Source organism: Abramis brama (genome assembly GCF_963993115.1).
Source record: "Abramis brama genome assembly, chromosome: 1".
Taxonomy (NCBI): domain Eukaryota; kingdom Metazoa; phylum Chordata; class Actinopteri; order Cypriniformes; family Leuciscidae; genus Abramis; species Abramis brama.
The window spans coordinates 39,255,948-39,271,051 of NC_139963.1; the positions used below are offsets into that span (position 1 = coordinate 39,255,948).

Consider the following 15,104-nt stretch of genomic DNA (forward strand, 5'->3'; position numbering starts at 1 on the left):
AGTAGACAAAAAGTGTGCATACGATAGACACTTTACTATCCCATGAGGCCACAGGAGAGGATTTGTTAATGGCGGTGAAGCGACAAAACTGACGCTGGTCATGTGATAATGACATTATGGCAAATGTAGCTCATCCAGATTACATTCGTACTACACGCATTCATACTATAGAAAATTTAAGATACAGTGCATATACAAAACCTCTAAAACTGTTTTTTGCTCCTTTCTGCAGTTAAACCGATCATCCATGAGACCAAACTGCCCTCCATAGTGCATGTGTTTCGAGGATATCCATTGGTGATTGATTGTGAAGCCGAGGGAAACCCAAAACCAACAATCAGCTGGAGTGTCAACACAACTGATATAGTTTATAGTGAAACTCTTACTATAACAGATTCAACACCTGAGGATCTGCTCTGCATTGCAAACAATTCAGTTGGCATCACCACCAGACGTGTAAAAGTGTCCATACAAGGTATATTTCTACACTCAAAAAAAAAATTGTGTCTAAAAATAAGATTTATGTATTTGAATTGCATAACAAATTCCCATGCATTTGGATTACATAGTTTTAACATAAACCAATCAATAATCTGAATGTGATTCATATTTTTAAGTCATATCTAAATGAAACAGATAAGATTTATGTAATTGTATTAATAAACTGAATGTGATTTATATTTGTCAGTCGTATGTAAATGAAACAGGTAAGATTTATGTAATAGTACACAGAAAAACACCCATGTTAAATTAACACTGCTCAGTGTTCATATGTGTGCACACTACAGAGTTAAAGCTGTGTTGAAGTTAATGAGATAATTAAGTGATGATTGAGCATTAATTATGAACACCTGCTGTTAACAAGCAGAATCACTGAAGGAAAGAGAAACACAAGAACTACAACTGACTTCAGACACAGCCTTAGATGAAATCAACTGAAGAGAAAAGAAGACATTAAATCTGTGAAGATCTCAGCAGAGGAGGATTAAACAACTCCACAAACAGCATTATCAGCTTCACTTATTACTAACCAGACTGACTTTATTTCATTTCCGTTTTAATGAAATCAATAGTTGTATTTTAAAGTCACCATGATGGTGGTTAGCGTTTGCTTTAGTTGGGCTCTTGACCATTGACTCTTTAATATAACATTTTCTCTGGCTGCTATAATTATGTGTTTATAAAACACATTTGTTGCAGCAAAAAAGCCAAGAGAAAAAGAGATCAAGTGATATTGGCTGTTTATTGATGAAGGTATAATCATCATATTGTGGCCTGAATCACTTATCTTTTTCAGTGTCTAATGCTTTGATTATTGGGCTTATGTGATTTTGTTTTATTTGTTATAGTAGCTGTGTGACCTGACAGCATTAGATCCAACAGTTAATCAAATAATATAAAGAATTTTAAAAACATTTAGTGCATTAAACTTTCTCTTCTACATTATTACTTAGACATCAAGAATCAGTGTATGACTCTCAACAATGGTGACAATCAATGAAATGCTTCATGCTGCAGTGCATGCTGGGTACCACCAATCAAAACTCACCCATATCTCCCAGCATGCATTGCAGCATTAATAAATTATGCATCAGGATTTTTTGTATCTTTTATCACCATTGTTGAGATTCATATGCTGTTACTTGATGTCTGTGTGAGTCTAAGTAATGCCATAGATGAAAGGTTTTTGTGCACTAACTATAAAAAAAATATATATATATTGTTTGATAATCAACACTGTTAGATTTCCTGCTGTAAAATCAAATGGCTTCTGTTATGAATAAAACAATATTAAAAAGCATTAGACACTGAACAAGATCAGCGAATGAGGCAATTACATCATGATGACTTTGTCGTCATCATCATCAATAAACAGCCAACATCACTTGATCTCTTTTTCTCTTGGCTTTTTTGCTGCAACAAACATGTTTTATAAACACATAATTATAGCAGCCAGAGAAAATGTTATATTAAAGAGTCAATGGTCAAGAGCCCAACTAAAGCAAACGCTAACCACCATCATGGTGACTTTAAAATACAACTATTGATTTCATTAAAACGGAAATGAAATAAAGTCAGTCTGGTTAGTAATAAGTGAAGCTGGTAATGCTGTCTGTGGAGTTGTTTAATCCTCCTCTGCTGAGATCTTCACAGATTTAATGTCTTCTTTTCTCTTCAGTTGATGTCAATCTAAGGCTGTGTCTGAAGTCAGTTGTAGTTCTTGTGTTTCTCTTTCCTTCAGTGATTCTGCTTGTTAACAGCAGGTGTTCATAATTAATGCTAAATCATCACTTAATTATCTCATTAACTTCAACACAGCTTTAACTCTGTAGTGTGCACACATATGAACACTGAGCAGTGTTAATTTAACATGGGTGTTTTTCTGTGTACTATTACATAAATCTTACCTGTTTCATTTACATACGACTGACAAATATAAATCACATTCAGTTTATTAATACAATTACATAAATCTTATCTGTTTCATTTATGTATGACTTAAACATATGAATCACATTCAGGAGTATTGATTGGTTTATGTTAAAACTATGTAAACCAAATGCATGGGAATTTGTTATGCAATTCAAATACATAAATCTTATGTTTAGACACAATTTTTTTTTTTGAGTGTATTATTTTCCATTCTAAGTGAGTTAATTTAATTGATAATTTCCAACAGTTGTTTCAGTTTTCTTCAGAAATACTGACACTACAGAAAGGAACTGTTTTTTTTTTGTTTTTTTATTGTAGGCTTACACATTTTTTTGTGTGTTTGTCTGATATAAAAAAAATATATATTTATTTGAGAGTGGTCCGCTTAAATATATATTTTTGAGAGTGGTCCGAAACTACTTTTTTAAGCAATAGGGACAGACCGGATACATATATAAGGCTATACAGGCATCTGGTTGCACAATGGTATTACATATGATTTTCTTTGGTTCTCACATCAGATGTCGCAAATCTGCCTTCAGTGCATTGGATATTGAATACATTTGCTCTGTTTTTAACTTAATCACTGTATTAATTGAAAATAATATGAAAATTTCTAATATTTCTATTATTTTATATAGGAATAAATGTGCAGGTGATTATTGTCTAGTAAAATGAAATCCCCTCAAAAATACATGTTTTAATTTAAAAAAGTATTATTGAAACAAATTCTAGTACATCCGTTTAATTAAAAAACAACCTTTTGTCGATTTTGACCGCTGAGGATCATAAGTGTGTGAGGAACACCAGTTAAAATACACGTTTTTTCATTCCAATGCCCTGCATCTCGTGTTTTTAAATGTGTTCAATGTAATTGGCTCCTAAAGCATTACTATTTTATTGCTCACACTTTGCTAAGGAAAAGGTTTTTTTATCACTAGATAGATGAGTGAGTGCCCAAACTGATTATAAATTATGCTGTTATTCTGTGATAGAGATTAATTAGTTTTCAATCACATCCAATTCTATAGACAGCGACTGTCCAGTTCAGCTCAACCCACAGAGAGTTGTTGTGAAGTACGGCGGTCCTGTTTCAGCCGACTGCAGCACTTATGTCCCACATAAAGGAATGGGATGGGAAGCCAGTGAGGGAGCAGTGCCCATGACCAGAGACAGTCTGATCACATGGAGAGTGTCAGAACTGAGAGAATGGGACATAGTGCCAGCCTGCTACATGAACTATGATAAGACACAGTGTGTAGTGACTCTCCCAGTGACTATTTACAGTGAGTTTCTCTGTTATTGATATTTTTATCTTTTCTTTCTCAGAAATATCTACTGTACATTCATGACTGCAGATATCAGTGTGTAAATCTTCCTCCACAGAGACTCCAGACAGTGTGTCCATCAGCACTGTGAATCACAACGGACCAATGATGGAGGGAAACCAGTATGAGCTCCAGTGTGACGTTCTCAATGTGGCTCCTGTTCAGAGTCTCACTGTCAACTGGTACAAAGGACAGACTCTGGTGCATCAAACCATCTTCAGTGACACCATCAAGACTCCAGTCAGTAAAACATCTAAACTCCTGATCCTTCCAGACAGAGCTGATGATGGAGCTCAGTACTGGTGTGAAGCAAAGCTGGAACTGGGAGAAGAAGGACCTCAACCTCCTCCAACAGCCCCATCAGATCCTCTCAGCATTACTGTATATTGTAAGTAAGATCCGTCAGTTTCTATTATTAATCTTTTAAGAACATCTATTGTCCAAATCAAGCAGATTTTAGCACTTACCACGTGACACAGTGTCAAGTTATGTGGTGATAGGGATCAGATGCAACATTTAACTTTTTCTTATCAATTTTCTAAATTTGATAAATTTAGCTGAAAACTACTAAATTAAAATGAATGTAGATTAACATAAGAAATTTATGATGCCACATATGCAATGCAAAACCTCTAAAACTGTTTTTTTGCTCCTTCCTGCAGTTAAACCGATCATCAGTGAGACCAAACTGCCCTCCATAGTGCCTGTGTTTCGAGGATATCCAGTGGTGATAGTTTGTGAAGCCGAGGGAAACCCAAAACCAACAATCAGCTGGAATCTCAGCACAACTGATAAAGTTTATAGTGAAACTCTTACTATAACAGATTCAACACCTGAGGATCTGCTCTGCATTGCGAGCAATTCAGTTGGCAGCACCACCAGACGTGTAAAAGTGTCCAAACAAGGTAATTGTGTATTTTTGTAACATTTTCCATTGTAAGTGAGTGACTCAGTTTAAAGGTGCACTATGCAGAAAAAAAAATTTATTTTAAAGACTCATATAAAAATAAAGCCTCTTAGCCATTACTGATGGTCCACTAGAAGTGCGTTCAGGTCACTTTCGTCAGAGCAAGATGTCGTTAAAATACAGCAAGGTTTTTATACTCTACTTCCAGAAAATGAAGAACAAAGAATGTGCTTTAGGTGTGTTTTGATTTTTTATGTTTATAATTAATTTATGAAGCCACTGTCAACTTTTTCATTAGGCCTACATACTATTATATTGTTATATTACAATGCTATTATATTTTGTGCAGGCATTTAGCATATTATGCTGTAAATAAAAAAGTCTGACAATGTCACAGCTAAACACCTATGGTATTCTGACACGTTTCTCACTGATATGCCCCCAACTCGTAAAATAGGGGTTTAAAAAAAATCCTGAGCTTCCCATGCACTCATATTTACACTTTGTTGTGGCATTCATGTGCGTTCAATGGCAATACGATGATCCTGACATGACTTGAACTCGTCATTTATTGTCTGTATCTGAAGCTCGGGAAGCAAGTTGTCGTGTCACGACACAAAAACAATTAACTAATGTTGCTGTAGCCTTATTAACCGCTATCTGTAACTACGCGCTACAATGGACGCTTCAGTACCATTATGTACCACTCTCCTCCGAGCTAAGCAAACTAATTAAACTAATTAATAATAATTTAAAATTAATTATATGATATAATTACGGCAGCGCTGTGGATTATTTTCTCATTCAATATTCTTTAGGAGGCAGTTGCCTCCCTTGCCCCCTCGGAGGAAACACACACACACACACACACACACACACACACATTGTGCAAACACAATAGATACATTTTCCTGCAGAGTTTACCTCCAGCCATGACAAAATTCACCTGCCATTAGCTTTCTAGTATTCCTGAAGACCTTGATTAACTTGTTCAGGTGTGTTTGATTAGGGTTGGAACTAAACTTTGCAGGAAAGTGGATCTTGAGGGCCAGAGTTGCCCACCCCTGCTTTGACTATATTCACACTTGTGATCTTGGCATTCAAAAATGACCAGGAAATTAATGGAAAATATGAAAATACAGATTTATTGTACCCAGGTTTATTGGTACAATCTACTAATCCCCATGATTAAGTAGTTTCAGATACTGTCAAATGTACGCAAATACAAACTGTAATAAAAGTAAGTAATTATGTCTAAAAAATACTCTAAGTAGGAAATATGCTGTATAGCTTAGGGCTATACAGGCATCTAGTACCATGGTATCTGCCTTCTATACATTGAATATTAAATACATTTGCTCTATTTTTAACTTAAAGGAGAACTCCGGTCAATTTTAACATTGAGCTAATTTTTTTGTAAATTTGGAGTGCTGTCAGTACAGAGAACAACGACAAAAATCGGTGTTGCCTACACAGTGTTATCCTCTTTTTAAAATTTGCACCCTGTTGACTTCAATGGGGCAAGTTTTAAACCTGCTTTTAGCCTCTTAACATCCTTGATGTGTCATTACAAGTACCCAGTCATGTGAGTGATTCCTTTAGAGTGAACGCGGGTGAATCTGACTGCAGTAGATGTGAAAGATATGAATAAAAATGATGTTATTTCAGTCAGCGCTCATACCTGTATTTACATCCTGTTTTCGGTTGAAGTCCACAGTAATCGATTGTCGAGTTCACGTGCGTGATCTTAGGTAACTAAACCTATGCGCGTGAACTCGACAATCAATTACTGTGGACTTCAACCGAAAACAGGATGTAAATACAGGTATGAGCGCTGGCTGAAATAACATCATTTTTATTCATATCTTTCACATCTACTACAGTCAGATTCACCCGTGTCAACTCTAAAGGAATCACTCACATGGCTTGGCACTTGTAATGACACATCAAGGATGTTAAGAGGCTAAAAGCAGGTTTAAAACTTGCCCCATTGAAGTCAACAGGGTGCAAATTTTAAAAAGAGGATAACACTGTGTAGGCAACACCGATTTTTGTCGTTGTTCTCTGTACTGACAGCACTCCAAATTTACAAAAAAATTAGCTCAATGTTAAAATTGACCGGAGTTCTCCTTTAAGTACTGAATTCAATGAAAATTAAAGAAAATATGATGATATTCTCCATTAGATATTAACTATAGCTCTTAGAACAACCTTTTAATTATGTGATATATTACTGTTCAGTCATTTAACCCCAAAATGAATTTTTTGCTAATGATTTTGAGTTTTATATTACTTATTCATTACTTGAACCTATTTTTCTTTTTCCTTTCTAGGCAAATCTCTACATTCTTAGTTTTGCTGCGGCTGTTGCACTGCTTCTTATAATCATCGCATTACTTATCTATGTGCGGAAAAAGAAACAATCAACTGGAAGTTATCGCAGTCAGTAAAGCAGAATGAAATGTGTCTCTTCAGCAATGGATGCAAATGCTAAGATTGAACAGATGATATATTGAACATCATTCAGATCACAATGAATAAATACGTTCATTGAAAAAAAAAAAGCTGGTATAATGTGTAAAAGCTCATAGCAGCATGTGCGGTCACGTGCATGAATATGTGTCAGTGTCAAAAAAGATTGTCTGAGATAAAAAATAAATGTTTAAAACGTATCAAGTTATCTTATCACATGACAACAAAATGTTTTCCTGTATGTTGTTTCTGCCATACTGACTTTTATTTGCTGTACAAAAGTGTTATCCACCATGTTGTGAGATTGTCAAAGTTGCCCATGTGACAAGAACAATATATCTTTGTGGTAAATAACTTAATACAGTTGTTAGAAATGTTTATGCATAAATGCAGATTTTGAAAAACATCACCCCAGATTCACGCTTTAAACTGTCTGAGGTGATGGACAATCTCCAAAGCCAGAAATATGTGCTTTCTATGTTAGACAAATTTGACAGCACTTTTCATTTATGTACTTCTTTAAACCTCTTCTTTTGTGTGTGACTTAAGTCTGTATTGGCAGATAATAATATGCCTGATTTTGTTCTTTTAATAACAATAGGAGAAAAATGTTATACAAAAGGTTTCTTTCTTTCTTTCCTTCTAGAGCCTTATAATGATGAGACTTAAAAACATATAAACTACTAATTCATAAAGTTATTGTATAATTAGATTTTTTTAAATGCATTTCTGAATTGCTAGATCCAAACAAGTCAGGCCAGCCTAAATGACCATTGTATGATATCAGCTTATAAAACAGCAAAACGCTTTTTTTATTAATAAAAATGGAAAATGCTTTCAGTACGTATGTTTTCAAGAATATTGTTAATGATTGTTGATGTGTGGTGTTAATAATTTAATCAAGGTCATGTCCATCCCCTCCATTTTTGAAGTTCTCTCACTCTAGTTCTCTCATTTTAATTATGAAACACTACAGTAAATGTGTATTTTATTGAAAGGGTAGGGATAGAGTAGGCCTAAGGTTTAGTGTTGAGGGTTTTTAGCTATAATTATAGGTCTGTATTTGATTGTATAATTTCGTTTGTTTTACTAATAGGCCTAGCTGTTATTCCATACTTCTTAATATTCGAAATCAAAACAAGTTAGCCTACAAACATATTATACAAAATAATAAATAAATAAATGCACTTGAAAAGATTGTTTCAGTCAATGATATCCTTGTTTCTTCACGGGAGGCGTACTTTATTGGGCCATGATTTGTATTGGGTGCAGACAGACCCTTCTAGACAAGCGTGTCCGACTGCATCCCACAGTAGTACAAACCACGCCCCTACAAATGACACACAAAGTTTGTGTCTGTGAGAAATTAAATGGCTATTGCGTAGGTTAGATGTATTTGTTGGGGACAGGCAAGTGCACACATAGACATCAAAGGGGGCTTGAGCACCTGCCCTTTTTATTCCTGGAGAGAAAGTGCCCTTTTTTCTGGGGTGCTTTTTATTTTATTTTTGAAAAATAATATATATTTCTGTTTGCGCACAGCTTCCCTGTCAAACAAATATATTTTTTGAAGAATAGTATATCTAAATATCAGGTCAGGAGTTCTGAAGCGCTCCCTCTCCCTCGATCTCCCCCGATTGTTAAACCCCATTGTATTGCTTCCGCTAAAGAAAATAGTACGCTCCGTCTCTACGGTTAGAATCCTGTGAGTCCATAGCAACGCTCTGTTTTTCATGGCAACGGTCTGTTATACTCCGCACAGCGGTCTGTTATCAAGAAATAACAGACCGCATTCTACATTGGAATTCAACCAAGCCATGTAATAAAATAAGCTAATAAAATAAGCATATATCACCACCAGGTGATATGCTAGTTATTTTGTTTATCCTATTTACCTGCATTGCCCTGTTAATTAGATGCAAATGTGCGCATTTTAACTAGTTGACGCCTAATTTGCATACAGAACGTCCCCAGTTAATGACATCAAGAGTCTTTCCCCCTGAAATGTAGAAATCTAAATTGGTGAATTTAGAAGAAATCTACAGATGCAAACAGATGGAGGATAGGCCTACTCTAAAAAATGTAGTAAATCTGAGTAACTGCATCTGGTACATTAATAAATAAAACTGAGTAGAAATAAGTAAACATTAAACATTCAAAATAACAATATTTATAAATTAACTTTTTATTTATGAGTAATTTAACTTTTTTTTATTTCCTCTAAACCTTTATAAAATAGTATTCCATACAACCACAAATACATACTTGACATTGGCTTTTATTGAATTTTTACTCAATTATTTTGGGAAGTTTAATTTTAAAGTGTTATGTATTCCAAAATAATTAAAACGATGTAGTGCCTTGTGCAAAAATAAACAAATTATTAGTAAAACACGCCCCTCTGCTTGATGCAGTTATTTAGGTTATTCTAAATATGAAGAGTTCAGATGAAAAAGCCTCTAAGTGCCATCTGAAATTTCCTTATAATGATCATTTTTATCAAGCTTGTATGTTTATGTTCACTTATTTCACATTACTGGCAATGAAAATTACCTATTAATTGTCATTTAAGAAAAAAAAAATGCTCATTTTAGAAGAAAATTTCAGATGGCACTTAGAGGCTTTTGCATCTGAACTCTTCATATATAGGCTACTTGAAACTAGTAGCATAGAAAATGTTTTCAAAACATGCACATTGTGGAATGGTTTGCTTTGCTGCTCTATAAACCTATGAATACTAAGGAGACCATGGTTTCTGTGTGAACGGATTATTTTGTAGACATCTTTTGAAAATGAAACAATTGCGTGAGTTTGAGGAAGATAAAATTAATTAACTTTTTTAATTAATTTTTTAAAAAGGAAGTCAGAGTTGCGTTAATATATATACTTTTTTGTAAAAAAAAAAAAAAAAAAAACGTAATTATGAGAAGTGCCCTTTATTTCACTTGAGCCCCTGACCCTCAAAATGTCTGTGCACGTCCCTGGTTGGGGATGACCATAATTAACGGCTTAGCCGTTAACCTACAGTAAGAATTTTGACCGATTACTATCAGTTAACTTATGCAATGTAAACTATAACAAATTAGTCAAAATTGTGTCTGTGAGAGGGTAAAAAACACATAGTTAAATATCAAATGTCCAGAATTCGAGTAAAAAAAAAAAAAAATCTAATTCAAAACTATATAAAATGCCACAAAATTTCATTTTGAGAAATTACACTTGTATATAATTCAAATGTACACAATTCAGATTCAAATTGTTTTATCAATCTGGCTTCATAGTTCTTCAGTCAAGTGTGCAGATGTAGCGTATTGTTTTTTGTTACAAAATGCTAAATTGTGGTAAAAATGGTACAGAAGTTGTCACTGGGACAGTACCTTTTAAAAAGGTTTTAACATGTAACGTTTAGATACTAACATGCACTCTTGAAATGAGTTGCTTTTGAAAGGGAACCGTGACCGCTTTTGTACCTTGTTTTCTGAGAGTGGAGGATAATTAAAGGGAACCTACAGAACATTATAATAGTTATTTTTAGGTTTTATTTTTTATAACCAAAAACTAACATTCCCAGAACGTTGCAGGGAAGTTTTCATGACAATCTAAACTGAACCTGTACCTATAACGCCCCCTAATGGTTATTTTTAGATTTAATGTTTTATATATAACCGGAAACGAACCTTCCCAGTCATACTGAGAACAAAAAAATCGTTAGCTGGACATGCATTTTATTTGTAAGCTACAGTCAGTCAGTCTGAATGCTAAAAGTAAGCAACCCCTTTAAAGAAACCAGGCCATTAGCAGTGCATGTGATTGGCCAATCAATTGGGTCAATTTTATACGTATGAACAGGTGACTCAGGGTGGCTAATCCTCATAATTCATTTTAAAAATAGATGGTGGGAGAGTTCTTATAAATGTACTTATAGATGCAAGTAGAACAAACTTACAGTTGATGTCAGTCAGATGTTTCTGGGTTTTGTCTGTTCTGTCCTGCAATTACCACAGGTGGGCGCTGAGTGCAATAAAACAGAAGCTTTTTTTCTAGACCAAGGACCCCTTGGAAAATGTTTTTCAGAGAAACTTTAGATTTTTTTACATTTTTTTTATGATGTTAAATTTCTGTGAGAGCATCAAATTATTACCCAAAATAACTCCAACATCCAACGTCAGTCTCATCTACGTATTTTCTGGTTGTCTGGTTAGGGTAATACTATCATTGCAAGGATTCAGGTTATTTCTAGATTTCATTTTGTTTCTGAGTATGTTTTGCAGTCATTCATTAATACGTAATGTTCGTGAGGTCAACCCAGTGAAATTTCCTCTCAAAATAGTTTATGGGTGGGGTTAGTTATTTTTTTTGTTCCACTATTGCGTTGCTCGAGCTACAGCTATTCAGTCACAGACTTGCACTCTGAGTTACAGTGATAAAGTTGGGTCTTATTTACAGTATTTTCTGATCAATTGTTTTTCAATATGCTTCAACATTTCTTTGGACTTTTTTATTGGCAGTTTTACAGCTGTTGAGTTTCACAGGTTTGTATGTTGACTTATTTCTGTCTTTTATTCTTCCGATGCGTCTGGAATGAGATTAAATATGTTTTAAAGTTTAGCTTTTACTTTATTGTAGGCTAAATTAACAGAGTTGGGAGTGGTAAATTAATTTCTCAGTTCAGTTGACATGTTTGAGTTCGGACTAACCCTGCCAAATATTGCCTCGCTACTGTATTAGTAAAGCTTTTTTGTTGCATATGACAATAGATGGGTTTTTACAGAAACCTATTACATTGTTCACTAGCTATTAAGATGTCATGGTCCCAACTCTATAAAATACAAAACTCTAGAGGCGTATCATGGACCAGTGTTCAGTTTGCAGGTCTTAATGACTCTTAGACAGTTATTTCTGTGTCTGCTTGTAATCCAATACTTTAGTGATGCTATTCTGTGCTGAATCTTCACCAGTTTTAAATCACATCCTTCTCAATGTGTTTAACAGGTACACATGCTGATGAATGTCCTCTTCAGCTCAACCCACAGAGAGTTGTTGTGAGGTACAGCGGTTCTGTCTCAGTCGACTGCAGCACTTCTGTCCAGCATAAAGGAATGGGATGGGAAGCCAGTGTGGGAGCAGTGCCCATGACCAGAGACAGTCTGATCACATGGAGAGTGCCAGAACTGAGAGAATGGGGCATAGAGCCATCCTGCTACATGAACTATAAGCCACAGTGTGCAGTGACTCTCACAGTGACTATTTACAGTGAGTTTCTCTGTTATTGATATTTTTATCTTTTCTTTCTCAGAAATATCTAATGTATGTACATTCATGACTGCAGATATCAGTGTGTAAATCTTCCTCAACAGAGACTCCAGACAGTGTGTCCATCAGCACTGTGAATCACAACGGACCAATGATGGAGGGAAACCAGTATGAGCTCCAGTGTGACGTTCTCAATGTGGCTCCTGTTCAGAGTCTCACTGTCAACTGGTACAAAGGACAGACTCTGGTGGATCAAACCACCTTCACTGACACCATCAAGACTCCAGTCAGTGAAACATCTAAACTCCTGATCCGTCCAGACAGAGCTGATGATGGAGCTCAGTACTGGTGTGAAGCAAAGCTGGAACTGGGAGAAGAAGGACCTCGACCTCCTCCAACAGCCCCATCAGAAAAACTCAATGTTGAAGTTTACTGTAGGTTTATTTATTTCTACGCTTGCAAATTTGATTAAATTTAATTCAGTTTATACTTTCTGAAGGGTCTTCTAGCATGAAGGATGTGCAACTGTCATATTTCATCATATGCAGAGTTTTGTTTATTAACTGAGATCATTTGATAAATATTGCATATTATGATTTCAATTAACATAAATATGTTTCAGTTGTGAAAATATGTTCCTCTGTCCTCCTCAGATAAACCAAAACACTCCAGTTCAACAGAGACCATCAGTAAAACCAAAGAGGTGACACTAAACTGTACAGTGAAGGCAAACCCGGCTCCTACTCATGGGAACATCTGAAAGAGACGATCCGCTCCTCAGAGCTTCTGTCCTCCACGCTCAGCTCAGGAAACTACACGTGCATCGCCACAAACTCTCAGGGAAGTGACAGCAAAGTGTTCATCATCACATCTACAGGTGGGTTATAAATGAAAAGAAAATTGAACTGCATATCCTTTTTGCTTATATTTGAATAGGATTTTATAAATGTTCATTAAGACATTTTGCATTGAATTTCTTTTTATGTATTTAGCTCAGTCATTTTGCTCTCATTGAAAATGAGGAAGGAATCTGAGGGCACATTTGTGAAATATCTGATGACTTACTTGAGTCCTTTGTGCTGATATAAGACAAAAACTCTTTCTGGATGTCGGGTCGGTGTTTCTTCAGCAGCTCCAGCACTGCTCTTCTCTCTTCTGTAACTGTAGACAGGGATTGAGCTTTGAAAACATTGTGTGTGTGTTTCTGTTTGTACCATCATTCACACGGCTCTTCTTTCACAGGCAATCGTCCCACATTCTGGACTGTTCTTATCTTCTCCCAGCTTCTGGTTGCATCGATAATTGTCACATAAGAGAGAAATAGCTGCAGAATTGTTTTTTTCTCCAAAATGGGACTAAAAATGCTGTTGACTTGTAAATGTATGTATTTAATGACTTGATGCATGATCAGGGAAACTGCTATTACACATCCATTTTATTCATGAATAAAATCCCTGCCTTTAAATGTTAGCATGAAATTAAACATCTGTCACTGAAAAGTAAATTTTCTTTAATGTTTACTTGGATTTTTTTTAGATTTATTTTTTGAAATTATTGGACAAAATAAGTTACCACTTTGAAATCTCACCAAATAAAAAATATGGTAAATATTATTGCCTTAACATGACCCCTTGTTAATATATCATTTGTTTTCATTTTTGATACCATTTATCTGTCAAAATACATGTGACACATAACATTTAATAACTTTTTTTAAAGTAATATTAAGATTTTAGGTTTAAATGTATGTATATCATAGGTTCTTTAACTGTTCACTGTGAAGTTTAGAACTGTTTTCCTGCCAGTCTGTCATTTGTATTAAAAACAATATGTTACTTTTATATGTGTTGATGTCTAGTGTAAAATCTGGATCTGGAAATCTGGAAAAGGAAAAAAACAACTGAGAACCACTGATGTACATGACATCAAGTAAATGATAAAATGTAATGTTTTTGACATTATTGTTTCTAACAGCTGTATTCTAGTATATTTGATTGTTTGTCATCTTGTAATGCCTCAATTAAAGGTATTGAGTATTAATCATTCATTGCTCAGTTCATCTTTTAAATTTCTTCTGTACTCTGTGAATGTGATGTAACGAATTAGCTTTATTTCATTTGATGAAATATTAATAATCAATAATAACTGGTTATAATTGATTATGAATATTTGGATCAGTTCATATAATTAACTTAATGTAGTTAAATTAATATTAAAATCAACCCACCTGTTCACACTCGGCGTTAATTGTTTATTAATTCTAAGAAATATTCATTTCCGGGTAAGGGAAATGTCTTTCTTACTGTACAGTACTAAGAGCCTGTAGTCAGAATCTAAATCGTAAAGTAAACTTTGTTGCAAGCAGAGAATCAGAACCAAATACGTATTGTGCACAAGTTTTATTAACTAAATCACAGACATAACTAATCTAAACACACATACATACAAGAATAGGTAAAATTATGAGTGAGAGAATGGAAATGGAAGCAGGAAATGGAACTATGGAAAAGATCCATTTAACTATGAAAAGAACCATCAGCTTATAATTTTCAGAGCACCTCATTAAATTGATACTTGCATGGTCTGTGCAGTGGACACAATTCTTGAAGTTGTTGAAAATTGAAGTTGTTGGTTCCGTGAGTGTCAAATGTTAAACTTGCGATCGTTTTCTTTCTTGGATGAAGAAGATATGATGAACTTGAGTGGTTTGT

General features: G+C 34.8%; 2 protein-coding genes across 2 annotated transcripts in view; both read left to right on the plus strand.

Annotated features, from left to right (window-relative positions):
- The window catches only part of LOC311081236 (hemicentin-1-like), a 123,792-nt gene that overhangs the window by 42,056 nt on the left and 66,632 nt on the right, over positions 1-15,104 (plus strand). The window contains exons 8-10 of the mRNA XM_084111671.1: positions 233-475; positions 3,465-3,719; positions 3,820-4,149. Coding sequence (XP_083967797.1) covers positions 233-475; positions 3,465-3,719; positions 3,820-4,149 — 828 coding nt within the window. The remainder of the gene's footprint in view (positions 1-232; positions 476-3,464; positions 3,720-3,819; positions 4,150-15,104) is intronic.
- Positions 11,504-14,438, plus strand: LOC311082971 (uncharacterized protein). The gene is made up of 5 exons (XM_084114180.1): positions 11,504-11,672; positions 12,133-12,393; positions 12,498-12,827; positions 13,047-13,270; positions 13,636-14,438. The coding sequence occupies exons 2-4, from the start codon at positions 12,240-12,242 to the stop codon at positions 13,151-13,153; spliced, it is 591 nt and encodes a 196-aa protein (XP_083970306.1). The 5' UTR covers positions 11,504-11,672; positions 12,133-12,239; the 3' UTR covers positions 13,154-13,270; positions 13,636-14,438.

Coding starts and splice junctions, on each gene's coding strand:
- LOC311082971 (XM_084114180.1), top strand. CDS start 12,240: ATGGGATGGGAAGCCAGTGTGGGAGCAGTGCCCATGACCAGAGACAGT. Junction 12,394..12,497: donor TCTCACAGTGACTATTTACA/GTGAGTTTCTCT, acceptor CTTCCTCAACAG/AGACTCCAGACAGTGTGTCC. Junction 12,828..13,046: donor ACTCAATGTTGAAGTTTACT/GTAGGTTTATTT, acceptor TGTCCTCCTCAG/ATAAACCAAAACACTCCAGT.